Source organism: Clinocottus analis, unplaced genomic scaffold (genome assembly GCF_023055335.1).
Source record: "Clinocottus analis isolate CAN_PGR_092001 unplaced genomic scaffold, fCliAna1.0.p SCAF_19, whole genome shotgun sequence".
NCBI classification, from domain to species: domain Eukaryota; kingdom Metazoa; phylum Chordata; class Actinopteri; order Perciformes; family Cottidae; genus Clinocottus; species Clinocottus analis.
Window position 1 is genome coordinate 7,524,358 of NW_027175920.1, and position 27,987 is coordinate 7,552,344.

Below are 27,987 nucleotides of genomic sequence, written 5' to 3' on the forward strand. Positions count from 1 at the left end.
CGCTTCTTTGGATTTCCTCTAAATTACATTTGTCAGCAGGTTGTGTTTAAGATAGCGATTGTCAGCATTGGCTTAACCTGGCCCGGTCACTATAAAGGTCTTATACCTGGCACTTTCTGGACATTAACAGAAACCAACAGAGACAGATTGTCTATATGAAGATTGATAAACAAAGTAAGAGCTTGTTAGAAAATGGGCCCACCGAGGTTTTTTTTCTGGTGGTAACTGAACTTTAGCACACAGTGCCACCTTCAGAGGAGTGGCTAATGATTAAAACTCCCAGTGGATGAGACCTGAACCTTAGAGCCTCGTCTACTCACAGACCTCTCTGGCTTGCTCGTGGTGAAGTTTTGTCATTAAGTTATTTTCCAATGGCTCGAGAATTCAAACTGCTCTTTGCCTTTTGGCTCGTTGTGGCCTGTCTCGGTAAGTCAAATTTACTCTAAATTCTTAACATTAAAAAAATCTTTGTCAGTCGTTCGCCTCTGATAAGTGGAATAGGAGAATACAGCTACAGTTCATTACTGAAGGAAATATTCCTGTCTTTTAGTTAATTTTTATACAATTTCATTGAGTTTTAGGTCTAAATAAGTCACTCCCCAAAGCAGAGATGTTGCTGATGTTCGATGTGAGATCCCGGGACGGTGATGATATGTGTACAGATTGTTAAGACTTCTGAGGAAAATTTTGTATTTGTGATTTTGGGCTATATGAAATAAACTGAATTGAATTGAAACTGAATATTTTCATGCCACAGCCTCTGTTTGAATATGATTTATTAGATAGTAGTAGATATTTATCGTATTGTATGGTTTATTAAATCTAAATCCAATGATACCTGTGCAAGTGAAAAGTGATAATGTAGACTGAGCTGAACATTTATACTATTGTCCTAAACAGCTGTTGTTTTTATATTTAATGTCTTTTATCTCATTATCGTTCCAATTATAAAATTCAGTCATCCAGTTTGTCAGAAATCAATAGTTAAAATGAAGTGCACATCAAATGTAAATATTTAAGTATTGTGTTGATTCAGACAATCTGACTGTACTTTATGACTTTGTTGTTCCCTTCCCATCCTTTAACAGTCTATTCCAATAAGGAAGTCTTTTTGTTCCTCTTAACCCTCAAGTCTATTTCATGCTTTATATGTTTGAAGCCTAAATGCAGACGTAGGAACAGTTATTTTTAGTTTTTGGGATTCATATGGACCTAATTAGTGTGAAATACGTTATCTGACTCTTGGTTTGTATGCAATTTGCAGACATAAAAAGGAAAAATGTGTATTGCATATCAATTCATGTATTTTTTTTTATATGTTTTCAACAAGGCAATTCCTTACATCCTCAATATAAATGTGACATACTGCTCAGAAATCCTTCATCCTTAGTTTGGATGTTATTTGAAGGTGGAACACACTAATAAAATGCTTCTGGATGTGTCATTAAACTGACCCTTTTGTATCCGAGAGCCCTAATTTCTTCTAAATCCCTGTGCAAATTGTTTTAAGGATTTTGTTTTTTGACAATATTGCAATTACACTAAATCACTTTCTCAGCATTAATGTATGCAACATATGGCTGTGACTGACCTAATTATTCAAATATATTCACTTTATAACAATGAAACCACAATGCTAGTCTTTCACATAGTGAACAGCTTGACCTTTAAACTGCAATTATCTTTGCTGTACAAAGTTATTTTTAGCTTCAGGTAAAGAAAAAGCAATCCCTGTAAACCGAGTGCTTGAACTGGATCAACAAGTTGCCAATTCAGCACTTGTATGACATGCTCATTGCATGTTTTCTTAGAAATACATCCCACTTCAAGTTCATTTTGGTGTGCAGTTCATTCATAGTACAGGCCTACGTTTAACATATACTTCCACAATTTGTACATAAAATCTAACTTTACAAGTCACTTTTCATAGTCATTGTCAATTTAAACTATTATTTAAATTGACAATGACTATGAATAACAAAAGAATTTTGAGGGCTGTTTTCTCAGCATTCGGCTTTGTTTACACAGAGAGAGGCAGGTACACAGTGGCATGTTCCTCGAACGGCAAAAGTATGATTCAATCTACTCTGTGTCTGATTGGCTTACTTTGATATTCTTATTTTAACTATAATCAATCTTAATACTTAAACCTAATTAATTTAGTTCTATCTAATTAAGATATATGAGATGGAACTGTTACATAGAGGTGTTGAGTGTTTTTTTGTAATACAATTATTCTTTAATGCTGAATAATTTGCAGATGACTAGCATTTTTACAAAACCTGTTTGATGGATTCTAAATGCATCTTCCTTTTTTATTATTATTATTATTATTATTATTTAGGTTTAATGCTGTATATTGATAATGGGAATGCACTGTACATTGTTGTCTTCCTGATAATGCCATTTGTAGCATACTGAACATTCATATCAGTTCAAATCATGTTGTTATTTTTCATTTTGTGCCTAATGCGTAAACCTAATTAAGACAACCATCAAAGACAATGGGTTTATAAGCCAGAGGGGTCATGACTTCGACATTCTAGGTAATAAGACTTGGCCAACACAAGCCATACTGCTGTATTGTAAATATGTGTATGTTTCTATCAGTGCATATTATTTCATGACGATAGGATGTCTGGCATTAGCTGTTGCTAATAATTTGCTGCTTTAACCCCAACAGGTGCTCCAACAGCAGCTGATTTAAAGTTAACAGGAAATGAGACTGATCCACTTCCATCACCAAACGTGACTACTCCACTTCCATCACCAAACGTGACTACTCCACTTCCATCACCAAACGTGACTACTCCACTTCCATCACCAAACGTGACTACTCCACTTCCATCAACAAACGTGACTACTCCACTTCCATCAACAAACGTGACTACTCCACCTCCATCAACAAATGTGACTCCTCCATCTGCATCAACAACCGTGACTACTCCAACTCCATCAACAAATGTGACTATTCCTGTCACTCCGGGTGTTCCATCTACAACAAAAACAACAGTTCCTACAGCCACAAAGTGTCCAGGTAATTCCATCTGTTAAACTGGTTATTTCCTGTTTTCATGTTGTCATTGTTTTTAGATGCTCCTACCGTGCTGTAAATGGTAAATATTGTTGTTGTGTGTTGTCTTTTTTATTATTCTTTTGACTTTAAAGGGCCTTGTGAGGAAAAGCCATGCAAAGATGGGAGCACCTGTGAGCCTCGTAACAATCAAAGCTTTGTATGCTTGTGTTTGGTTGGTGATAACTATGATTATGACAGCAACAGATGTGTGAGTGGTGAGTATTTGTTTGGGTATTTTCAGATTATTACTCCATGAGAAAGGGATTTAAAAATGATCACACCAAAATGTAGGCATGTATGTATATCTGTATATTTAAGGTAGAAGAATCTTGTTACACAAGATTAGTGTTACTGTAGTCGATTATTTGTAGTTTGCTCAGATTAATGAATGTCTGGATATGTCTTTTAGACACTCTTAATTAAGGTGTTAGAGTGTTTATTTAATCAGTAAAAAAAAACGTAAAAAACAGCTGGGACTATATTGTGGACGGAGTCATTGACATCATGAAGTTCCTTTGTTACTTAGCAGTGGCCAGGCAAGCAGAGAGGACTTCATACATGTCTTGAGTCTAAGTGTAGCCTTCATTTATTGGACAGATATGAGGTTGGGTTCGTCTCCTCATCTACAGTAATTATCAGCAAAAAAGGGAATTTCACAAATTGTTTTGACAGTTTTGACAGGAGTTTATCAACAACTTCTCTAACATGATATTTTCCTTTTTAAGCCAAAGTATTCCCTGGACTACTACAGCTGCCTAATTTAATATACCTGGAAAGTATGTCGGACAATACATCGCCAGAATTTCAGGAAGCTTCGTCAACAATTACTCAACATGTAAGCAATAAGTTCTCTCTTCTTTTTATATGGCTCTTTTAAAATTATTATTATATTTTAAGGATTTGTAATGCAAGCAATTGCTTCTATGTTTTTGATATTCCTCATTTTCTTTACAAGAAGTGATGCATATATTTAATAATGCACTTTACATGGTAAAAAGTAAGTAACAGAAATAGTTAAAGCAAAAACTTCATAAAGACAACACCAATGACAATGCAAAAGGACCAGAAGAGGGCGGCGGGGATCACTGACTGAAAGCAGATTTAAATAGATAGGGCTTGGTATTAACAATTGATAAATAATTCTGAAAAACTAGAGTTCACTGACAACAGTTAATTTAACTTGCATGTGTTACACTGTAATATGATAATATTGAACCTGATATGTGTGGTAATGAACTACTACTATGCTGCTACACAATAGGCATCAAATCCAAGAGTAAAATATATTTAACGGGGCTGTGTATTCCTAATCAGATGATGTCCTAAACAAAATGTTGTTTTTTCACCCTAAAACACAGCTCGATGAGGTTTTCAAAGACAATAAGGGTTCCTCTCAAGTGGTAAAACTCAGTGTCCTGTAAGTCTCAATCATTTGTCTGTCAATAAAGAACCTACAGCACACTAACAGCAATCACATGTAATACTTGCAGAATATAATTATGACTAAGTGTGATTTTTTTCATCAGGTCCTCTAAAGTTTTGTCAAGGTCAACGTTAAATGGGATTGAAGCAACTGTAGACATCATCTTCAAAGCAGATGTGAACATCAATACATCAAGCGTTGAAGATAAGATTAAAGCTGCAGGTTGTACTGATTGTCCACTGGAGGTTACTTTTCATAGTAAGTACATTTTTCAAGTACATATGCCAGGTTTATATCTTCTTTGAAGGATGAATTGTATCTAGATAATACTCAAACAAGACGTAAATGTAATGTAAATGTCCATTCTAGGGCTTTGAAATGCAGAGCAACAGCTGCTGTGATGTTTTAACTATACACTTACTTTGTTGAATGGCATCAAATTGTTCTTTATATTTCTAGTAGATGAAACTGTCACAAAGAGGTGTTGAGTGTTTTTTGTAATACAATTATTCTGTAATGTTGAATAAATTGCATTATTATTATACTAGCATTTTTACAAAACCTGTTTGATGGATACTAAATGTATAATCTTTTTAGGTTTAATGTTCTATACATTTATAATGGACATGTATTGTACATGTTTCCTGATAATGCCATCTCTCAACATTTATATCAGTTCAAATCATGTTGTTATTTTTTATTTTGTACCTCTATTCTTGCTTAAGTTAGGTGTATTTACTCTGTCTTCTTTTTCCCTTAATCTTAAGGCATAAATCTGTGTGATCAGAATCCCTGTGACACGGAGACTACAATATGTAACTCAACGGATGGAGATTTTAAATGTACCTGTTCAGCGAATTACTTTGAGACGGACTTGAGTAACAGAGTATGCATTCGTAAGTGCAATTAGTTTGTACGAAAGAGATTTGTTGTGTGTTTTATAATAACCTTTGTTTATTTAAAGCGCAATCTTTCAACCAGTTCTACTTTTGCAGCTTGTCCCATCGGTAAACAAATATCGGAGGACTCCAAAAAATGTATACCGTGAGTGTTTAAATGTCATATAATGTTCTGAAAATATGAAGATTTCTGTCTATCTAATCATCTATCTAATTATACTTTGACAACACATCATGCAGATCGCGAGGAGGGAAACGATGAGAGCCACTGCAAATAGCGTGGTTATGAATAAAATCATAAAATGAATCATTCTTCCTGTCTTTCAGATGTACTTTTGGTTATTCTGGTTTAAACTGCAAAGAAAGTGAGTATACAGTATACATGTTTTTGAAAGTAAAGGCAAAAATGGCAAAAGAAAATCACAAATAAACATGTAAAATCAGTATTTGATAAAAGTGATTCAAAGTTGACAATACACATAAAACACATTAGTTTTGCTACTTTATCAGAGATGTGAGGGAAGAATATAAAATCTCCTCCAATACAATAACATTTCTTCCAAAAATCATCTTCATATGCAGCTCCTGGAAAGTGCAATAAAATGTACTGGCTGCAACACAATATTTCAACACATTAGACAAAAGAAAATGTGCGTCAGCATGTCCAGTGGTGTTTGCATATATTTTTTCTCTATGGAAACTGTATTTGCTGTTAAATAATTTCCTTGCTAACAGAAGCCATTAAATTTGTTTGCAAGCCTTCTGCAATATTTAAAAATGCTGACGAAATTGAAATCACATGAGGCAACGTATCAAAAGTCACACTACTTTATAACTGTCACATGAGAAGTGTAAAAACACAGTTTGATGGTTAGCCTTTATTGTGAAACTTTATACATTTTGTTTGAAGGGACCGATTTTAATAGCGTAGCTTTGTTATTGATGTCCTTGTCGTTGTGTTTTGTTAGCATGGAAGCTGACGTTGGTCATCGTCGGTTCCGTGTTTGGGGGATTGTTGCTCATCATGCTCATTCTTCTGCCTGTATTGGTACTCAAGTGAGTTTCTCATCTATTCGATTGCCTTTGCCATTTCTTTGTCATGTTTATCACGCTATACACTAACCTTCATGCAACCCATCAGATTACTAATTAACTTTCTTTGTATTGTTGCCTGGTGTTTTTAACCCCCCGCCTCCCCATTTTAGTTTTAGTCACACAAACATTTAGCAAATAATGAAAAGGCTATAATGCAGAAATACAGATATGGTAACAGTAGTGATGTCTGCCGTTGTGTTATCTTGTTAGATCCTCAAAGAAGAGCTCCAAGAAGGACAAACATGCTGACATTGGGAAGCCTTACGTCAGCCATCCTCCCGCCAAGCAACCATTGGTTAACAGCAACTTTGATAAAAGCCAGACGACCTCGGTTAATGGGCAAGCCAACGGGCTGGCAGCTTTTGCCAATGCTGGGGTGCCCAGGATCCCAAGGGCCACAACCACGAACAGCTGGGACAGCAGAACCAACCTGGAGATGTCTATGAGCAACAGCAGACAAAACCTGATCCCTGTGGGCAGAAACTCGGTGAGTATGGACAAAGAAAACTTGAGTTTCTAAAATTGTTTTCATTCATAGAACAGAAAGTCGAATGCTGATCAGAAAATACATTAAAACATTCAGCAAGGTGGAAAAAGAGAACATCTGGGAACATCTGGTATTGCAATTCTCTGATGAAGAAATGTTCTTTTCATTGCAGCGGTTGTACGACGACCACGATGACATGAACCGATATGCTCAGGTTCGACCTCAGAGCGGCCTGAGTGCTCAGGCTCGACCCCAGAACAACCCCTACGCCCAGAATCAACCTCAGACCAACCCGTACGCTCAGAGCCAAGGCAACAGCAACCCTTACTACACGTACGACAATGATAGACGATTAAATTAATGGGGCAGCACGAAGGTTTATCCTAAAGTGACATCAAAAACTGGCTGCAGTTCTGTTGGAAACACCTCAGAATTATTATTTTACATTTTTTTTGCTCAGATAACTGAACACCATTAATACACCATTGTGGTCAGAGTTATATAAATGGATGCAATATGGTTGCGTGGGTCTTGTGCAATGGCTGAAGAAATGTGCTGTGATATGACCTTTATTGAACCAATTATAAGGTGTCATAAAGAATGCCTTAAAGATAAGGATATTAGGCACACTGTACCTAATATCCTTAATTGCTAAATCAATTTGAATATCACTCTCTTAAGAATGTCTACATATAAAATGGCATTGAAACCAAATGATGAGTTGTTTGATATCATTGTCTTGCCCAGATTAAATCTTGCTCATTTATGAATTTACAGGTAATAATGTTGGATATAATATGTGTTGTGTTTATAATGAGTAACAATTTTCTGTTGCACTCAGTTTTCTTTTACTATAATTTGATGACTTATTCCTTCAAATTAAGGCATTTTAGAGCCCTCTACATATTAATGTAATTTGTGTCAAATGTTTACATAAAAATAGTTTGATGTTCTATTGTGTACAACTGAGTGGTTTATTTTTAACCACTTTCATTACCAAACCGTTATTTAACAGGAATATATATATATATATATATATATATATATATATATATATATATATATATATATATATATATATATATATATATATATATATATATATATATATATATATATATATATATACACACACACACTTATTGTATACAATACACTTATTGTATTGTATTAGTTGGTCCTTGTCACTCATATCTGTATGATTCTAACCATAACATGTTTTAAACCAGTACATAATTTTAAATAAAGGGTATTCCTCTTTTTCATGGATTCTGTCAAATATTTTGTTCTTCTTTTGGGGTTGGTCTCTGAGCGCCATCTAGTGTGCCACAGAGGATAACATTAAATTGAAAATATTTATTCATAATCCTTACAGTTGAAATATTTACATCCCACTTTATTATTTTTTTGTAATACTTTTTTTCCTTTTTTTTCCGGGATGGTCCTTTGAATTGTCTTAACAATTAGAAACAGAATTCCTGGTGCAAATAATCACTGTAGAAGTTGTTGCAGTGAGCAATGCTGTCTATGATATTGTCACTGCGCCAGAATATAACCAACAAAAGTAATCGTTCAGATGACACGATTGTCACACAGTGTGAATTGCACATAAGTTTAAAGCATTTTGAGAAGATCAGTTTTCAAAGCATTGGAACAAACTATTTCTCAGTAACATGCAACAACAGTGACTTCATGCACAGTCAGAACAACACAAGATTTCAAGCATCAGTGTCTGGGAACATCACTGAATTTGTGTTGTAAGAAGTTAACATCTGATTTATTGAATTGCTGATAAACCCCTCGCCAGAGCAAATAGAATATATGTATAACCAAATGTTATTATGCTTTAACAGTTTAACTGTAGCTGGTCACAAGGTCACACATTGTGAATGCAATAAAGAGCCAGTAAATGCTTCTAAGAAGCAGTTTGTTTGATAACTGTAGCTATGATAATGTCTCTGTAAAGTGACTTTGATTTAAACAGGGTGGGATTGATATGGACGATAACCATATACATCTACATAAAATAAATGAAGCAATGAGAATGATAAACATGTGGTTGCGTAAAAATTTTTTTTTATACATGGCATATAAAAGCAGTATATAGCTACAACTTAATGCTGAAGCACTGCTACTGTACAACAACCCCTTGCCTGTCTGCATTTTTAAATTTCCTATTAATAGTACAATCAATTTGTTACAAAAATAATGTATTCGGTTTTCATTCCTAAAACGGGCGTCACATATGCCTATAATACCACATTTCTTTCCAAATACACTATCTTTACCTGTTATCACTGTAGGAACTACATATACTTTGCATTTTTGCACTTTAATTATTATTTAATTTTCTTAAATGTCTTAAAAGTTGCCAAAATGTCCCATTGGGAATGTATAAAGTATCTATCTGTCTGTCTGTCTGTCTGTCTGTCTGTCTGTCTGTCTGTCTGTCTGTCTATCTATCTATCTATCTATCTATCTATCTATCTATCTATCTATCTATCTATCTATCTATCTATCTATCTATCTATCTGTCTATCTATCTATCTATCTATCTATCTATCAACACTAGTTTCAGGAACAGACAGTGTTAACTTTCTGCTGCAGTGTTACACAAAAATTTGCAGGTACATTTTCTTGCTGATGCAGACAACATACCAACAGGTAAAGGTTAATCTTAGATGAAGTTTATGTAAAGGAACCAGCCATAAAAAGCTGTTTTCTTCCGTGTCACATTATTGGTCTGCTGGTTACTCTGGTTTATACATCTCCGTCCCAAAGGCAGTATCTTCCCCAGCCTTATTACTAACAGAGTCAGATTGAGCATGAGTGTATACACTTTGCAAAACTAACACCAATGTTAAATTATGGGCCTTAAAGGTTTTCATTTTCTGTTTCTTGGACTGCTGTCCCAAGGAATTCAACTGACTCAAGGTACGTGTATACTCTTCCAAAAATATGTTTTCAAGTCACAAATATGTGAAAGCTATGTAATGAAAGAATAATACAAATGCTTGGCAATGGTCAGTTGTAGTATTTTTGCATCATTTGAGTGTCATATAGAATTTCATCTTTCACAAGTATGGTCATTTTTGAGTTGCACAGTTTTGCTTCTCTGACAAATTTAATAGTTTGACATTCCAATAAATTATTACAAAAAGTAACTATTACAAAAACAAATGGCGATACTATTAGCTATATTGGAATTATGTAACCTTAAATAATTGATTTAACAAATATAAATGTTGTGATAATATTAAAATGTTGTTCACCTTCAAAGTATAATATTCTTATTATTGCCTTGTTATTACCTGGATTTGAATAGTTATACATTATAAATGACAAAATGTAAACCTTTTTGTGTTGCATTTGAAAATAACACTTGATTTAACATATCCTAAAAATCCTAAAAAGTTATGAATGCACAAATGATACAAAGTAACCGTCACTTTGCAGTTTCCAAGTTAAATTATATATTGAAGATGGTTGATTGTCTACTTCAAGGTAATGGGAATGGACTGTTCGATCATAGTGAAGAATTAACAATCCTTTGATGGCCGAATCACATGTTTGAGGGTTCAAATGTTGCACACATTGTGTCGATAGCTGTCATAAACATGGTAACTCATTTGTCAGGAAATCGTAAAAAGCACTTTTTAATTTCAGCAACATGGACATCTGACATTATATCTTACTGTTTTATAATAACTGTTTATAAAAAAATATGTGTGTGCGTGTGTGTGTGTGTGTGTGTGTGTGTGTGTGTGTGTGTGTGTGTGTGTGTGTGTGTGTGTGTGTGTGTGTGCGCATATGCAGGAAGTTGTAGCAGTGGGGAGTTTCAGTGCACCAGTGGTCAATGCATCAACATAATTTGGAGATGTGATGGGACTAAAGACTGCACAGATGACTCAGATGAGCTGAACTGTCGTGAGTATTACACTTAATCCCTGGAAACAAAGATAGCACCAAGTAAAACCATTAAAAAAAAACATTTTTTTAGTTTCTAGTTATTCATAAATTCACCAGACAGACAAATATGAATGTCTGAGTATTAATCTGTTAATCTGGGAAATAAAGTTTGCCAGCAAAAAAGCAACAAAGAAAAGAGTCAAACAGAAACATAAAGCCATGCCTCAACATTGCACTATAATTTATGTGTTAACTCTTTAATGGTTTTGTTCTTTGTGGTAGCAACTCCATCATGCAGCTCAGAGGAATTTAAGTGTGTGACGAGCAGTGAATGCATCTCTTTGGGATTTGTCTGTGATGGAGAGGAAGACTGCATCGATGGTTCGGATGAAAAACGAACCTGTGGTATGCAACGTGATTGTTTATCTGTTGTTAACAATGAGAGAAACAAAAACCTGTTCATGCTTTCCATGTCAGAGTGAGAAAAATATTCTAGACAAACAAATGAGAGTCTAATTTTCCTTTCACAATTGCATTTTGAAACAAAACTCACCCGCATGCTCTTGGTTCAGATGGACGGACCTGCAGCACAGACCAGTTCACTTGCGAGGAGGGCCAGTGTATCCCCGACAAATACAGATGTGATCATGTAAAAGACTGCGTGGACAACTCTGATGAGAAAAACTGCAGTAAGACTTTTACATTTACAGTGAACCTAAGGCTCTGTACTTTGATGTCAGTAAAAATTGTACAATATTGATATATGTCACATAGTTTTGTTTCCTTTTTTTGCATACCATTATTATCTACAATAAGTGGTTGTGATACGGATAATTTATTCAAATTTTTCGGCAGGAAATATATTGTCTATTTAATAAATAGAATACACTTTTTTTGCAGACTATCCACAGTGCACTGAAAAGACATGTGCCAATGGGGCCTGTTACAAACACTCTGAGTACTGCAATGGACTGCAGGACTGCCGAGATGGCTCTGATGAATTCAACTGCAGTGAGTACATGAGACTTACAGCATCATGGACAAAAGGACATGTAAATTAAATTGTTCTAATCAAGCACAAATTTGGACCACAGCCTATCACATATTGTTTGCTTGTAAAAAACCTTAGGTTATTTTCCATTTTATTCTCTGTCACAATTCATATTTTTCTTGAGTTGTACAATCAGTCAGATTTAATATTTGATACAATGTAGAAGGTAGAATGTCACTTCCGGCCTCCATCTTTGTTTGGTTAAAGTTAGCTAGCTAGCTAACAGTTAAATCGCAACTAACAGAAGGGTAAGAAAATCTTCATTATTAACCAGCAGAGTGAATAATTTACATTTCATCTGGATATAAGAGTGTTGCAAGACTCTGAGAATAGCAGCCGTAAGTGTTGTTAAATATAGAAAAAAAAATTAAACGTTTTTGTTTATCTTTTGACACAACGTCAACTAGCTAGCTAACGTCAACAGTTAGTGTGGATTAGGGGCAGAAACTAGCGTTGAAAATCACCATTTATGTGTTCAATGCGTATCTCTTATCCGGTTTATTTTACACATGCATTAATGGTAACAATAATAGCCTAACCTTAACGTTAGCTAACGTTACAGGTACATTATCCTTACTAAAGTTAGAGCTCAACATTAACGTCACCCTCACGTAGTTTACAGTCCAATGCTTCAGAACACGTTGCTCGTAGTTTCGTGAGGTGTGCCTGAGTTGTTCAGTGAAAATGTGACCCCTTCTGAATTCTGTCTTTTTTATGTTTACAGCTACACAGCACTGTCCCATCCACAAGTATCAGTGTGCAAATGGCTACTGCATCCCACATCCCTTTGTGTGTGACCACTGGAATGACTGTGGAGACAACAGTGATGAGGAAGGCTGTGGTAAGGATGACGTGACCTAACATTTTAACTGAGGTGTCTTATTTCAACGACAGAGTTGATTATGTTTTCTTCATAAAAGACCAACCTCTTGTCTTAAACATAAAGGGAAGAACTGCAATCTTCCAAATTCAGTGTTTTCTTATTTATATGTTGCTTATTTACAAGTTTGGGGATGAGTGATTTGTTTTTCATGACCAATTTGACTGTCATGACCAGAAGTTATATAATTATAATCACAAATATAAAATGTTAATCCAAAAAATTATATTCTGGAAGAAGTGTTGTGATTTTTCAATGTAAAATGTTGTGGATAATCTGATTTGAACATGAATCTTATCTATTTACTTTTAAGTGTACCAGAGCTGTAGTGGCAATGAGTTCACATGTTCCAGTGGCCGTTGTATTCCTCAGCACTTTGTGTGTGACCATTTCAATGACTGTTGGGACTACAGTGACGAGAGCGGATGTGGTGAGAAAACATTTGACACATTAAGAGATGTTATCGAACATTGCACAAGTGTGAGTCGTGTTGGTATAACTGAGTTTCATTCAGAATTATTGAAAATACTATGAGGAAACAAGTAACAAATTAATTCTTAAAGTAATAGAATAACTTAATTTGAAAAATATGCCAGCAGAAAACTGAAAATAAATATAAAGACTAGTCTAAATAAGATCAAAGGTTTTTTTTTTGCTTAACTTAAAGAATAGCATTGTGGAAATATTTCTAGTTCACAATATATGTTTTTGTGGTTTTTAGATAGTAACTCTCGAGACTGCTATCCTGGTGAGTGGGGATGCCCAGGGTCTACAGTTTGTATACCAGTGGGAAAAGTGTGTGACAGCAAACCTGACTGTCCTGGAGGAAGAGATGAGACCAACTCCACAGCACAGAAAATCTGCAGTAAGTCCACTGGTGTCCACAGAGCCCTGAGGCCCCCTGCTGCTACACAGGTTGCTGTAATTAAAAGTTTATAATAATAAATGTGTCGCAAATCCAAATTGCACCAAACTTGACAAAGCACTAAATGGGGTCCCAGCAATACTTCTTCCAAGTGTGAAGTTAATTGGATTACTTGAGATATGTGAAGGACACAATGAAAGATAGACACACGGGCAGACAGATATTCAGGGAAGATAGCTAGATTAAAAAAAGCAACCACTTTACTGTTTCCTAAAGGAGACAGACCTCTGGTCCAATGTAGAGCATCCCACATATGCAGCACTTTCACAGGTCTATAAATTAAGGTGCACGGGTTTTAGACATTAAAGTATATTGTAATCATAAATGTTTTTCAGAAGTCAACCATTAAGACTGCTACGTGATACTTACGCTTTCCTTATTACTGCCTTCACACATACATACACACACATGGTTTAAGATGAACTTTGATTGTGTTATATCCTTAAGGTTAAAAATAATGGTCTCCAGGCTCGGTTGACGATAGCTATGATGCTGGTCACGATACTGATGATGATGATGTTCTGGCGGACAAAGCTGTGTAAATAAAAACATACATTGCATCCTAGAAAAGATCACGACGTTGATTTACATGATTTTCATTCACAGGCCTGGAGCAGTGCTCCGCCTTGAGTTGCGAGTTCCTCTGTCACCCGTCTCCTCAGGGAGGTGCTTGCTACTGCCCTGATGGTTTCACTGTCGCCAATGACAGCCGTTCCTGTGTAGGTGAGTGCCATGTCATATTTTTTTTGTGTGAAAACATAATATATATATATATATATATATATATATATATATATATATATATATATATATATATATATATATATATATATATATATATATATCTATATCTTCTTTGTGTCCTGTAGTGAAGTAACAAAACGAAGAGCGACAATTACAAATTATGGGTATAGATCTCTACCCTAATACCTATAACATAAAAAATGTCTTATTGCCTAGACTATAATGACTGTCAAATCTGGGGGATCTGTGACCAGCTGTGTGAAGATCGTCCTGGGACACACCACTGTAGTTGCGCTGATGGATACTTCTTGGAGCAGGGCCATGTCTGCAAAGCCAACGTGTCAGGTACAGTGAGTCACACATCCCATTGTAGCTTCATGCAATATGCATCAGCTGCTAAATCATTTGTGCGTTTCTTTTAAAGATCAACATGAAATAGATAAGGAGACAATACTGTAAAGAAAAGATAAAAGACAATATGTATTATACATTATATTTATATGTATATTTACTGAAATATCATGTTTTCTTAAATATATATATTCTGAATAATGTTATCAAATATTAGATTACCAAACGTTTTTGTTGGTGTTTTCCAGCCGGATTGCCACAGCTCATTTTCACCAATGGTGGTGACGTGATGATGGCTGACATACATGGACGCTTTGTCAGAACTCTGGTGCCATCGCAGGGCAAAGGATATGCTGTCGGGGTGGCATATCACTGGCACAGTGACACCGTCTTCTGGAGTGATACAAATACCCAAAAGGTCAGTCTGGATCTCTGGGACCTTTTGTGACGACGGTGTTCATTCCCCTAAACGTTTGTATTGCTTCTTTCTTTTATACTGGAACTGCACCACTATAGTTCAGTAGCAATCATTTCTGTTGACCACTGGGAAGCTGTGTTTATATGCAGTTTAGTTTGGACGAAAAACCCACTCGCCCTAAACCCTTAAATTCTTTTGCCAGGTGTACTCTGCCAACTACAATGGGGGTAACATAAAGGAGGTTCTGACTACTGCGGTCCAGAGTGTCCAGAATCTCGCTGTTGATTGGATCAACTTCAAACTTTATGTCTTAGAAGCAAGGATGGAGCGAATCGACATGTGCGACTTTAATGGAAATAATCGGGTCACGCTGGTGGCTGAAAACTTGCAAACTCCTCATGGGCTCGTCCTGGACCCTACAGTGGGGTGGGTTTAAAGGCTGATGTTAATAACATCTGATTTATATAATATAATGCTTTGTAAAACAGTCGGTAAGCATTGGGATTGATTTAAATAATACAACATGGTAAATACTGGTCCAAAGTCTGCTCACTTACCAAAGATGATGTGTTTACACGTTGTCATTATTATTTATGTTATGACAACATACAGTAATTCAATGTCAATTCCACAAGTCTTCAAAACAATCCTGTTAAAGAATTTCTTTTTTAAATATCTGATAGCTATTTTTCATATGTTTGCAGCTACATGTTCTTCACAGACATGGGGGTTGCTAACGAGCATATGAAGCTTGAGCGTGCCTTCATGGATGGCAGTAATCGTGTCGAGCTGGTGAAGATCAGACTTGGCTCTCCAACAGGGATTACCCTAGACATTGTCACCCAGAGGGTTTACTGGTCAGACAGCCACTTTGACACAGTGGAGACCGTCACCTACAGTGGTTTAGACAGGTAAAGGTTGCACTGAAAATGTTGTCAGTCATTAAAGATGTTGAGACTCTACTTGTAGAATAACTTAAAGCTAGAAAGGTCAACAGTCCATGCATTGTATGATGGTCATTCTGTGGTGTTGTGTGCCAGGAAAATAGTCCTTAATGGTGCAACCCAGGCTCCACATCCTTTTGGAATTGCTGTGTTTGAAAACCATGTATTCTTCACTGACTGGACCAAGATGGGTGTGGTAAGAGCCAACCGGTTCAACGGCAGCAATCCAGCACTCCTCTATCGTACCGCAAAGAGGCCGGGCCATGTTGTAGTCTCACATGCTGCCCTGCAACCTGTTGGTAAGGAGACACACTTCAGACCTGTAACAAGTCAGATTAGAGTTCAGTGATCAGTGATGTCCTACTGTTTTCTTCTGCTAGCGTAGATTAATACATTTTGTCCTTAACTTTTGTTTGCGTTTCCTATGTGGTTTTCCTGTCATTGCTCTGTAAATAATTATTTTTTAATAATTGTGGTGAGAAAAGTGCAACCAGTTCTTTTTTTTGTCTAATAACAGATACGCTAATCTCTTTGTAGACATGTATGATTATATAATAATATATATTATATAATGATTATATCGAAATATAATTTGTGATGTTTATGCACTAACAAGAAAACAACAATGCTGTCATAAAATGAGTGCATGTCTTTCAGTGATGAACCCTTGTGGCAGACACAATGGTCGCTGTCAGCAGATTTGTGTATTGAGTCACCGCTCCGACAATGATGGTCTGGGCTTCCGCTGCAAGTGTCGTCATGGTTATGACCTGCAGCCTGACCGGCGGGGTTGTTTTAGTGAGTTTTCTTTGATGAAATTAGCAATGAAATTTACAGTTTTGTTCAAATATTACTAAATTGAAAATAACATATCCATACATGTAGGTTTGCATAAAATGTAAGCTATAAAGAACATGCCACTATTTAACAGCTAACAATAAGAATATCCACATTGTTTTGACAGTAGAGTTGTAATCACTGCGACTTACCTCTCTTTGAACAGAGGTGAAGGACTACTTGTTGTTGGCCACCTCTCTTGGGGTGCGAGGAATCCCACTGAATGTATCCTTCCAGGAGGACATCACCCTGCCCCTCTCAGGGCTCGGGAATACTTTCTCTGGCTCTGCTGTGGAGTTTGACGGCAATGAGGAAGCCCTGTTCTACAACGACAGGTCCAGAGGCCTCGTCTATAAGTCGAACCTCAATGGCACTGGTAAGTTTTTATTGTTTTCGTTTTATGAGGCACCATTACATGGGCTCTAAGTGAGATCACATAATTGTGGTTTCTGTTATGCAAAAATGTGTTACCCATGGGAGATAATCACAGTATAACATCCTGTCTTTCAAGGCACTATTCTTAATCCTGTGTGTCACACATCACGGTATTGATTTACTGCATTCTCAGTCCAACAGATTTTGACAGGCTACAGAGTGGGAACGGTTGATGCCATGGCTTACGACTGGACCTCCAAAGTCTTGTTTTGGACAACAAGCAGCTACAAGACGGTGGTGGCCTTCAGAGTCACAGACAAGTCCAGACGAGACATTGTGACGGGATTAAGGAACCCAAAAGGAATTGCAGTGCATCCCAGTGCTGGGTGAGTGCTTTGATTTACATGGTGTAAGTGCTGAAGAGGGACAGCAAGGGAATTAACACAATACACATTACATCATTCACTGTTTTACAGCTTTTAATTATCTGTAAAGTCATATATCATATTTATGGACAACTTTATTACCTTTGTACAAGCCCAAGAAATAAGTTAAATATTACATGCATTATAAAGAAAGCTTAAATACCCTGTAAACTATATGATTTGGCTGGCTAAATATTTACTCAAATGAAGATTTTTCAGCATTTAAAAGAGAATTGGCGTACTTTGTATAATCTCATGACACGTAAATAGCGTTTTTATGACGTTTTCTTTTGAAACAGTCTTATGATTGCCTCGTGCCTGCACAGGCGGTCAATGGCACAGTAGCACAGTCTTCATTAAGTGAATTGGAGGAGCAGGAGATTGTACAGTCGATCATCAGTTCAGTAATTTAGATCGCTTCTACTTTCTACAGAAAAATTACATTGTAAAAAAATATGTCAGCCTCGTCGGCTATAATACATTAAATGACATGAAGGCAAACTGATTTCATGATACTGTATTTTTGCTTAACACTAAAAAGATCTTTTCTTTTGTGTATCTCAATAAACGTTTCTCCAGCTTCTTGTTTTGGTCTGACTGGTACCGTCCAGCGGTCATCATGAGAGGCTTCACTGACGGCAGCAATGCTGTTCCTCTGGTCAACACCACACTGGGATGGCCTTATGGACTTTCTGTTGACTTTGTGTAAGCACAGTAATAACATATAAAGAACAATTGTCCGGCTGTTTCAAGAGATACAAGGATGTATGTTTATATTCACTGGTTGATTCCTTTGTGGTCTTCAACAGGATGAACAGGCTGTATTGGGTCGATTCCCAATTGGACCAGATTGGTCACATTAACTTGCAAGGAAATGACAGACAGACGTTTACCAACATTGGCCAAATCACTCAACCTTACTCTCTAACAATTTTTTCAGGTTGGTCTCTTGGTCTCTCCTTATTACTCACACTTATTCTAGTAAACCTGTAATATACAAGCAAAATATAATTCTGATTGTATTTGATATTATAGAGCTTTATCTTTATCTTTGACACAATAAAACCCAAACTTTATCATAACCCTCTAAAAATTTGTGGGCTCCCCTGTTTGTGAGAATATTTGCATTCAGACCAAAACTGAAATGAACCTTTTTTCATTTCATGTCCAGTTATTCTGTTTAAACATGGTATTTCTGCACAGTTGCAGATAAAGATTTAGTTATATTTATCATTGTTTCTCTGATATTTATTCTGTAGTGGTTCATTGCGATTATAAATATCCTATGCTTGTATCTCAAAGTTTCATTTGAAAACCTCAATATAAGCTTTGAATATAAAAAAAATGGCATTCAGTACATTCCTCATATTTTGTGAATATGGATTTTTTTTTTTATACATTTGCTAGTCTTTGTTAAATGCTAAACCATCTATTTTTTGTAGACTACCTGTATGTGGCGGATACAAGGACCAGAGCAGTATTCGAGATGAGAAAGAGGGATGGAGGAGGTAACATTATGATCAGAAAAGGAATCTCGGGCATCATGAACGTCAAGGCCTACACAGCCGACCTCCACAGCAGTAAGTTCACGCGTCGCATTGGAGTCTGCAGATAGTGTAAGACTAAACAGGACCAAGAGGAGTTGACTGCCAGTAGGCAAGAACAGTAGAGACTAAAAGGGAGCTAGAAAAGATGAGAATGATATACGTGTCACCTTCTGATACCAGAATAATAAATATAGTTGTGTGTGAGTCAGCCAGATATGATGATCCAGAATCCCGCTGACTGGTTCTTCATCATCCTTCTTACAGCGTTCACCAGCCGCTGCAATGAGGATATGGTGTTCAATGGGCGCTGCAGCCACTTTTGTTTCCCAACTCCTTCCTTCAGCCGAGTGTGCGGTTGTCCATACGGCATGAAACTTCAGGCTAATCAGAGGGACTGCATCAAGGACGATTCTGTTCCCCCACCTGACAACAACTGTGGGGACTTCTCTTTTGAGTGTGATGAGGGACGCTGTCGTCCCAACTCTTACCGCTGTGATGGATTTGCTGATTGCATAGATAAGACAGATGAGGCCAACTGCACTGATATAGGTAAATGTATGATATACAAAATTTGTGTTGGAGTAATGGAAGGAAATGATTGTGCAAAACACTTTATTAATTCATCTGCCTGCCTCATGTGTCTTTACCAGGAGCGACCTGCTCTCCACGAGCGTTCACCTGCAACAACAAACACTGCATTCTGCCCAATTGGCGCTGTGATGGCATGGACGATTGCGGCGACGGTTCGGATGAATTTAACTGTCCCACTCGTCTCCCTACCACCTGTGCTGCTAGCTACTTTACCTGTGATAACAATAGGTGTATCTCTAAAATATGGCTGTGTGACGGTGACAACGACTGTGGCGATGGCTCTGATGAACACAACTGCAGTAAGTATGACTGTCCATCAATAGCTCACTTTTGTGATATGAGGTTTTACTTCTGAGTTGTGCAAACAAATAATATTTTGTCAATGTAATGTAAAAAAAAAATAAAAAATAGATAAATGAGCTGAATCTGTGATTGACAGATTCAACCATCACTACTTGCCCTCCTGCCTACTTTCTGTGTCCTGACCACCGTTGCATCCACAACTCATATGTGTGTGATGGAGACCAGGACTGTCTGGATGGCTCTGATGAGAAAAACTGTGGTAGGAATCTCTGTAACTTTAATATTTGTTATGTACTGTTTTATTAATGTGTAAGAGAGAAATATTGATCACAAATATATTTGGTGTTTGAAATACCTTTTTTTTAAAAATGTTTTTATATTTCAGTAAAATTATCTTTTGCCTCTTAATTTCTCCTTTCCACCTTAAGAGTTTGCATGTGCCTCCTATGAGTTTACCTGTGCCAGTGGAGACCAGTGTGTCAGTTCGAGTTATCGTTGTGATGGAGTTTTTGACTGCAGGGACCATTCTGATGAAAGAGACTGTCGTAAGCTTAATTTTGTTTACGAGTGATATAATTCTGACCAATTGCACCACTTTAAAATTCTATGAACTTTATTGTAATTGTTTTTAGTTTTCAGTTGGAAAGTAACTGTAATTCTTTTAATTTTTATTTTATTTTAAAAAGTCATTTTGAAATATTTGTTACTCCTCCATCCTCCAGCCACTCGAGGTCCTGGCCTCTGCCACGATAATGAGTTCCAGTGCCAGGCAGACGGTTTCTGCATACCAGATGAGTGGGAGTGTGATGGCCATCCTGACTGTGAGGATGGATCAGACGAACACAACTCCTGCCCACCTGTCACCTGCCGAACCAACTATTTCCAGTGTACCAACCAGCTCTGCATCCCGGCAAGCTGGTTGTGTGATGGCGAGAATGACTGCCGGGACATGAGTGATGAACAAAACTGCCCCACCCCTCCATTTAGTTGCCCCTCGGGACAGTGGCAGTGCCCCACCGACCAGCTTTGCATTGAGCTAGACAAGGTCTGCAATGGCCAGAGGGACTGCCCCAATGGAGCAGATGAGTCACCTATCTGCAGTGAGTGCAAAAAGTATTCCTTCAAAAATGTAATTAACTGAATGGTGCTGTTCTATAGTATGAGTGATATGAATCCTCCAGAGTGATTTGAACAATCAAAAAATAATCCAACAAGATATCAAAAAATGTTAGACTGCTGTTGAAGTAGAACTGTAGAGGACTGTTAGATGTTAGCACAAACACAACATAATGTATTGAGAATAGAAGTAAACCTAAAGACAAACACCATAGGAAATAACAAATTTTAAAGCAAAAAAAAACAAAAACAAATACAACATAATACTAACTCACTGGCATGTAATTTCATAAAGACCAAAACGACTGTGCACTAAACAACGGGGGCTGCAGCAACGACTGTATCCAAGGACCATTTGGGGCTCAGTGCACCTGTCCACCAGGATTTCAGCTCCTCAACGACTCCAAGACCTGTGAGGACATCAACGAGTGTCTGATCCCAGGTTTCTGCAGCCAGCAGTGCTTTAACGAGAGAGGAAGGTTCAGGTGCTACTGCTCGTATGGTTACCTTCTGGAGCCTGATGGGCGCACCTGCAAAGCTGCAGGTGAGCAACAAAAATTACATTCCAAAAACGTTGCAATTAAACAATGCTGAATTTATGTAATACCTATATTAGGTAGGTCATTGGATGCATAACCATCTGTAAAATCCTTACTGCTACAAAACAAATGAAGTCAAAGTACAACAACTAAATGCAGCATTTACAGGAACTTAATGGAACTAACTATGTTATTACTTCAATTCAAACAAAGCAGAATATTATTAATTTACACTTTTCTTTGTGTGTAGTATTTATATTTCAAATGAATCTCTATAAGCAGCATGGAACCATATACATAAAGATGCACCTGAGATGAGATGCTGGAGAGGAACAAGATATTTTCTCTGCCCTTAGACCCACTAGCAGCTATACTTCTGGTTGCCAAGCGAAGCCAGATCATCGCCAACCAGATCAACATGAGACCCCCCCAGATGCGACCAGTGGTCAGCGGTTCAAGCATTGTGACCGTGGACTTTGATCGCATAACTTCCAGAATCTACTGGGCCGATGCCTCGCAGAAGAAGATATGGAGTGCCTACCAGAACGGCACCAACAAACAGGCAGTAAGATAAATTATTACACAGAGAGAGAGAGAGAGAGAGAGATTTTTTAACTACTGGTACCAAAGTGTCTCTGAAAACATAGCTGCTGCACATCAACACAAAGACCTGCATAACTAAATCAAACAGGCAAATATTCTCAGTTCAATGTGTATTGTTCTAGGTGTTCTCCACTGGTTTGATGGTACCAGAGAGTATAGCTGTGGACTGGGTGGGTCGGAACCTTTATTGGACCGACTCTGTCATGGAAAACATTGAGGTCTCCACTCTGGATGGTCGCTTTCGGAAAGTCCTCCTCACCAAGAATGTCACCAGCCCCCGTGGACTAGTTTTAGACCCCCGTAACTAGTAAGTAGAGACTCTTTGGGAGAAACTGACATCGGCATTAAGATGTTTTTTTTTTATATTTGATATTACATTGCTATCTTTTTTGAATTAGGTTTAACTTCATGGTTCACATTTGTGCCCCTAAACAGCAAGTCACAAGACATTGATATCACATATACTTATCACACTGTCATTCCTCCCAGCACCAACATGATGTTCTGGTCAGACTGGGGTCAGAACCCCAGGATTGAGCGGGCAGACATGGATGGAGCCATGAGACGAGTCATTGTCAGCACCAAGCTCTACTGGCCAAACGGCCTGGCCCTGGACTACACCACCCGCAGGGTCTATTTTGCTGATGCCTACCTCAAATACATTGACTACTGTGACTATGATGGCAATAACCGCCATCAGGTCATGGCAAGTGACATGGTAGGTTTAGTTTGTTTCAGTTTTTTTGAGAATAGTTTTTGTTACTCATGACGCCAAATCATTGGTGTTTAAAACTTGAATTCAACACAACAAATCAAAGTCGAGTCAAAATCTATTTTTTGCTTCTTTTGTACATGAAGGGAAGTGTACCTCTTGTCAGAAGTAGTTTCCGTGTCAGAGATTATTATCGCTGTTTTGGGACTATATTTAAATTGCATATATATTTCTCTCTGACGTGAACAATATGACTGAAGGTGGTAGGTAATCATAAAGATACATTACATCACGTTTTGTTTTACTTCACTTGAACTGCAAAACGAGAGGGCCTGAGCATTTTAGACATGGTACAAATCAGGAAAGAAATTAAGTATAGCACTACCTTCTTTTAGCTCATAGTAAATTAGGGATTCTGTAATAAATAAATACAAAACATCAACTATATGTACCTCACACCAGGTTCTCCAGCACCCACACGGAATGACCATCTTTGAGGACAACATCTACTGGTCGGAGCGCTACACCAGCAAAGTGATGAAGACGAACAAGTTCCATGGTGGTAACATCACCACTGTGATGAACAATGTCTACCAGCCAATGGGCATTGTCATGGACCATCCCATCAAACAGCCCACAGGTAACCTCCACTTCAGTAAATCTCACTTCAGTTGTTGGAAGTGTACTGAAATGATGCAGCGTAGGATGTAAAAAGCATGTGCAATTTTTATTCATATATTGAGCTCTCTAGAATTATCCGTGGCCAACCATACTCTATCGCTTTTTGAAAGCAAGCTCCGAAAGTTATGCTAACTCAATGTTAATATGTTTAAGGAATGTCGGTGCACTGACAGCATAAACAGCTAAAACTATTGCTGAAGAGGAAGAACTAGTACTAAAATTACAAGAATAAATAAAGCCAGAAATGTAATTAACAAAAAATCTAAAACAAAAAAGCCAGAAATATTAACTGAGCAGTGCATCTAAAAACTCCACCACTCCTCCCTGCAGCAAATTATCACTTTACTGTGACAAATTGGATAGTTGTCAAATGTAATTTTAAATCTGGTTGACGGTGACACTTGTGTTGTTTTTAGCCATCAACCCATGCAGAGAACACCTGTGCACTCAACTGTGCCTGCTGTCAGGCCTGAGACCCAGGTACTACACCTGCCACTGTCAGTCTGGCTGGAAGCTTAGTGATGACAAACGCACATGTGTCTCAGGTAGGTTTTTTACATCACAGCAGCTTTTGTTTTTTACGGTGCTCTCTGCATCAGTGGTTTAAAATAAATAATGTATTTAACCTTTTGTCATGTGCACTATTCTATTCGAGATGAGACTCCGTTCTTGATGGTGGTGAGAGATTCTGTGATTTTCGGCATTCCTCTGGACCCCACTGACTCTTCCAACAATGCAATGGCTCCCGTATCAGGCATCAGCCAGGGGAAGGACATTGACTTTGATGAGCGAGAGCAGTTTATCTATTGGGTGCAGAGCACAGTGAGTGGAGGTTAACTTGAACCTTGAAATGTTGGATGATATATAATGTATTTGTGTAAATGATGTACTGTGGAAAATGTTATCTCTTGTGAATAGTATGCATGTAAAAGAGAAGTAAATGTTTCTTTAAATGCCTTGCATTGATTATTTACACAATCAAATAGAGGTTTATGGTTAGTTAATGACATTGATATGGATTGATATCCCCCACTGTTTTTGTTTATTTTTTTACACATTATTTGAGTAGCTACAGGTTCTGAAAAGGCTTATTACTAAACATGCTCTCTATTTGTTTTAGGGTTCTATATGGCAAGTCAAAACCAGCGGTACCAACCGGTCTGAGTTTGCTCCAGCTGCTTTCATTGGCTCGCCGTCTGGTTTGGCTTTTGATTGGATAAGCCGAATAATGTATTACACCAATCCTACTGTTAAAGCCATAGAGGTAAGCTCCTTTTGATACAAAATATGTGATGAGTGTTGATAACTGACATATAATATAATATAATATAATATAATAGGAAAGGGAGCCTAACATTGCCAGAACAAGCCGTAGATGACGAGGTTTGACAAAATTGTGAGATTATATGTACAACATTAAAATTATAGAGAGGATATTGTTGTGTTGAACATAATCCATCCCTGTTTTTTAATCCCACATTCAATCTCAATTACATTCATTACAGATGCATCTGGGATTGTTTCTTGGTCTTATTTAATCTGTGCTCCCTTAAATGTTTGTTTTTTCAGTGTATCAATTAATTTCAGTTTTTACAACATCATTGTGCAAGTCAATAAATTCAAGTTTACACTTCATCAAGGTTATCCGTGTGGATGGAGAGCAGCACTACAGGAAGACCCTCATCACCTCCACCGGTAAACCAGAGGGAACAGGAGAGCCCTTTGGAATAGCTCTGGATCCAGCTCGAGGGTAAAACCTCCGTTTAACCTAAGTCATAGAGCATTTGCTCTATGACTTTTATTCGTGAAAAGGGGAAAACAATGGAAAGAACAATGAAATGTCCCCGCATTTAAATTACTTCTCTGTCCCTAAGACAAGAACAATACTTCTTCAATCGTATCTAGGCTGTTGAATGAATTTCACACACAGATCAATTCAAACTCTGTTGATATGAACAACATGATGATGGACTTATTCTTTACTCTTCATTTGTTTCTCATATTCACATATTCCCTTGACAGGAAATTATTTTGGACAGACAAGGGGTCAGACAATGGAGTTCCTCCAAAGGTTGGCAGTGCTGACATGGACGGAGGAAACATCAAAAACCTCTACACAGGCAACTTGGCAAACATAGGATTCATCGCCGCTGACATCTCTACCATGAAACTGTACTGGGGTGTGTCGGGCTCAGGGGTGGTATGTACACTATACCTGCTTAACATGTAGACTATGAACAAAAGAGTTGTCAGTTACTGTATATTTCAGTGCAAACTGCATTGCTGAGATGTTGAGTGGAATAAATTATACTCAACTGAGACACTTGCTATTTCTATTTCTATTCACCTTTCTATTTGTGAAAAAGTTATCCTCCTAACACTCAAAGTCAAAGAACTCAACAAGTATATTTCCAACTCAATAATAATCAAGTATTTTTCTCATTCATTCATGTTCTCATGTCTCTTATGCTATTCTTTTACTCGTAGTTTCAACTTCAGACTAGTGATTTAACTTCTTTCAGTAACCATGTCCTATTTGCTCTCCGCCTAGATTGAGTGTGGCACTATGGACGGAGTAGTAACCCCGGTGACTTTGGTGAGTGGCCTGTCCCATCCATGGGGGCTGACGGTCTACCAGAGCCACCTCTACTACACCGACCTGGACTACGAGGTTATTGAGAGGGTGGACAAGGACACCGGTGCTAATATGTTGGTGATGAGGAGCGGGATGTCTGGCCTGCGTGCCCTCAAAGTGCATGCCAGAGACAGTATGTGGATTCGCTTGTTTTTAATTGAATCCAGAGATTTCCGTCCTTGAGTTTTTATGGTGTTTTCTTCTGTACTGTTGTATTACGCAACAGATAATTACTTACTGCCAGTGAGCAAGCGATCAGTTGTGTCCTCTTCAAGGATATAATCATGAGTATTTTATCTTTTGTGTTGATAGGATTTTTACCATTCAGTTGTCATAGCTCTTTTTTTTCCAAAAGTATTTTTTCTTTATCTTTCACATATGTATTCTATTAATACATTTTTGTATTCATTTAATTAATAAGAAATAAGAAGTTGGGTGGGTACCAGTGAAACAACTAGGAATTAGTATGTTTTGAATGATCTATTAATTACAACTGGGCACAAGTCAGTGTTTTTCTGAATATTCATAATGCATCATATATTTTCATCCATTCAGATGCTAGATATATGATAAACACTGATGATAATAATGATAATTATAACAATTACAATAATACTAAACCTTTTTCAGAGAGCTTCACCAAAACACACTTACAGACCCCTAAAATTAAAACAGCAAGGTTTTTGTGACATCTGGCTCGACCTCAATCAAATTTTTCAAGATTTTCTCTTATGGGCCATTGAAATTGTTTCCAAACAACACAAAAATATTAAGAACCATTTTTGACCCAAGTAGAAAAACTGCATCCTCCTTGCCTTGATAGCATTACAGCACTATGAGCTCATATGATCCAGTAATGCTCACTTCCACCAATATTCTTCTCTCTCCCACCTCAGACTCAGCTGGGACCACCAACGCCTGCAGTTCCAATAATGGGGGTTGTCCCCACTTATGTCTACCAAAACCAGGCAATCAAAAAACCTGTGGCTGCACCACAGGCTTTTACCCATCTCAAGATGGGTCCCGCTGTGAACAGTATGAATCTTTTGCAATTGTCTCCACTACCAAGTATATCCGTGGCTTCCACATAAACAGCTCTGACCACTCTGAGGCTATGGTGCCTGTCGGTGGAAGTATGTTGGCTTAAAGTTGTTCTGCATTATGGTGTTGTAAATACCAAATCATCAGTTAATACAAGTAGCATTTACGTTTTTTGCAGCTTCCTCCTCCATCAAAAGCAAGTTGGACCTCCATATTGAATCTGGCTTTGTATACTGGACTGGCAACAGCACCTCCACCTATTACAGGGGCATCTTCAGGGCCAAAACAGATGGGGGACTTTACAGCACTGTCCTCAACACGGGCGTTGGAAGAAGAGGCATTCAGGGCCTTGCTGTAGACTGGGTTGCGGGTATGAAGCC

The 27,987-nt window shown here is 37.5% G+C and overlaps 2 protein-coding genes across 2 annotated transcripts in view; both read left to right on the forward strand.

Annotated features, from left to right (window-relative positions):
* Positions 1 to 371: 371 nt before the first annotated feature.
* LOC137789702 (mucin-13-like) lies at positions 372 to 7,341 on the forward strand. Its single transcript, XM_068583463.1, has 12 exons — positions 372 to 426; positions 3,169 to 3,291; positions 3,802 to 3,911; positions 4,435 to 4,493; positions 4,603 to 4,744; positions 5,287 to 5,395; positions 5,495 to 5,543; positions 5,726 to 5,763; positions 6,367 to 6,454; positions 6,704 to 6,980; positions 7,153 to 7,194; positions 7,225 to 7,341. The coding sequence occupies exons 1-12, from the start codon at positions 372 to 374 to the stop codon at positions 7,339 to 7,341; spliced, it is 1,209 nt and encodes a 402-aa protein (XP_068439564.1).
* Positions 7,342 to 10,462: 3,121 nt separating this feature from the next.
* lrp2b (low density lipoprotein receptor-related protein 2b) overlaps positions 10,463 to 27,987 on the forward strand; it is a 38,592-nt gene continuing 21,067 nt past the window's right edge. The window contains exons 1-37 of the mRNA XM_068583465.1: positions 10,463 to 10,484; positions 11,172 to 11,294; positions 11,462 to 11,578; positions 11,790 to 11,900; positions 12,665 to 12,781; positions 13,134 to 13,250; positions 13,542 to 13,685; positions 14,352 to 14,468; positions 14,706 to 14,834; positions 15,089 to 15,258; positions 15,461 to 15,684; positions 15,963 to 16,169; positions 16,299 to 16,501; positions 16,860 to 17,000; positions 17,206 to 17,415; positions 17,608 to 17,800; positions 18,419 to 18,544; positions 18,649 to 18,779; positions 19,282 to 19,419; positions 19,651 to 19,935; positions 20,037 to 20,276; positions 20,417 to 20,539; positions 20,709 to 20,825; positions 21,003 to 21,380; positions 21,692 to 21,940; positions 22,292 to 22,500; positions 22,661 to 22,845; positions 23,028 to 23,256; positions 23,713 to 23,890; positions 24,348 to 24,476; positions 24,587 to 24,753; positions 25,052 to 25,195; positions 25,572 to 25,681; positions 25,954 to 26,131; positions 26,483 to 26,699; positions 27,463 to 27,699; positions 27,786 to 27,977. Of these exons, the coding sequence (XP_068439566.1) occupies positions 10,463 to 10,484; positions 11,172 to 11,294; positions 11,462 to 11,578; positions 11,790 to 11,900; positions 12,665 to 12,781; positions 13,134 to 13,250; positions 13,542 to 13,685; positions 14,352 to 14,468; positions 14,706 to 14,834; positions 15,089 to 15,258; positions 15,461 to 15,684; positions 15,963 to 16,169; positions 16,299 to 16,501; positions 16,860 to 17,000; positions 17,206 to 17,415; positions 17,608 to 17,800; positions 18,419 to 18,544; positions 18,649 to 18,779; positions 19,282 to 19,419; positions 19,651 to 19,935; positions 20,037 to 20,276; positions 20,417 to 20,539; positions 20,709 to 20,825; positions 21,003 to 21,380; positions 21,692 to 21,940; positions 22,292 to 22,500; positions 22,661 to 22,845; positions 23,028 to 23,256; positions 23,713 to 23,890; positions 24,348 to 24,476; positions 24,587 to 24,753; positions 25,052 to 25,195; positions 25,572 to 25,681; positions 25,954 to 26,131; positions 26,483 to 26,699; positions 27,463 to 27,699; positions 27,786 to 27,977 (6,307 nt within the window). The remainder of the gene's footprint in view (positions 10,485 to 11,171; positions 11,295 to 11,461; positions 11,579 to 11,789; positions 11,901 to 12,664; positions 12,782 to 13,133; positions 13,251 to 13,541; positions 13,686 to 14,351; positions 14,469 to 14,705; positions 14,835 to 15,088; positions 15,259 to 15,460; positions 15,685 to 15,962; positions 16,170 to 16,298; positions 16,502 to 16,859; positions 17,001 to 17,205; positions 17,416 to 17,607; positions 17,801 to 18,418; positions 18,545 to 18,648; positions 18,780 to 19,281; positions 19,420 to 19,650; positions 19,936 to 20,036; positions 20,277 to 20,416; positions 20,540 to 20,708; positions 20,826 to 21,002; positions 21,381 to 21,691; positions 21,941 to 22,291; positions 22,501 to 22,660; positions 22,846 to 23,027; positions 23,257 to 23,712; positions 23,891 to 24,347; positions 24,477 to 24,586; positions 24,754 to 25,051; positions 25,196 to 25,571; positions 25,682 to 25,953; positions 26,132 to 26,482; positions 26,700 to 27,462; positions 27,700 to 27,785; positions 27,978 to 27,987) is intronic.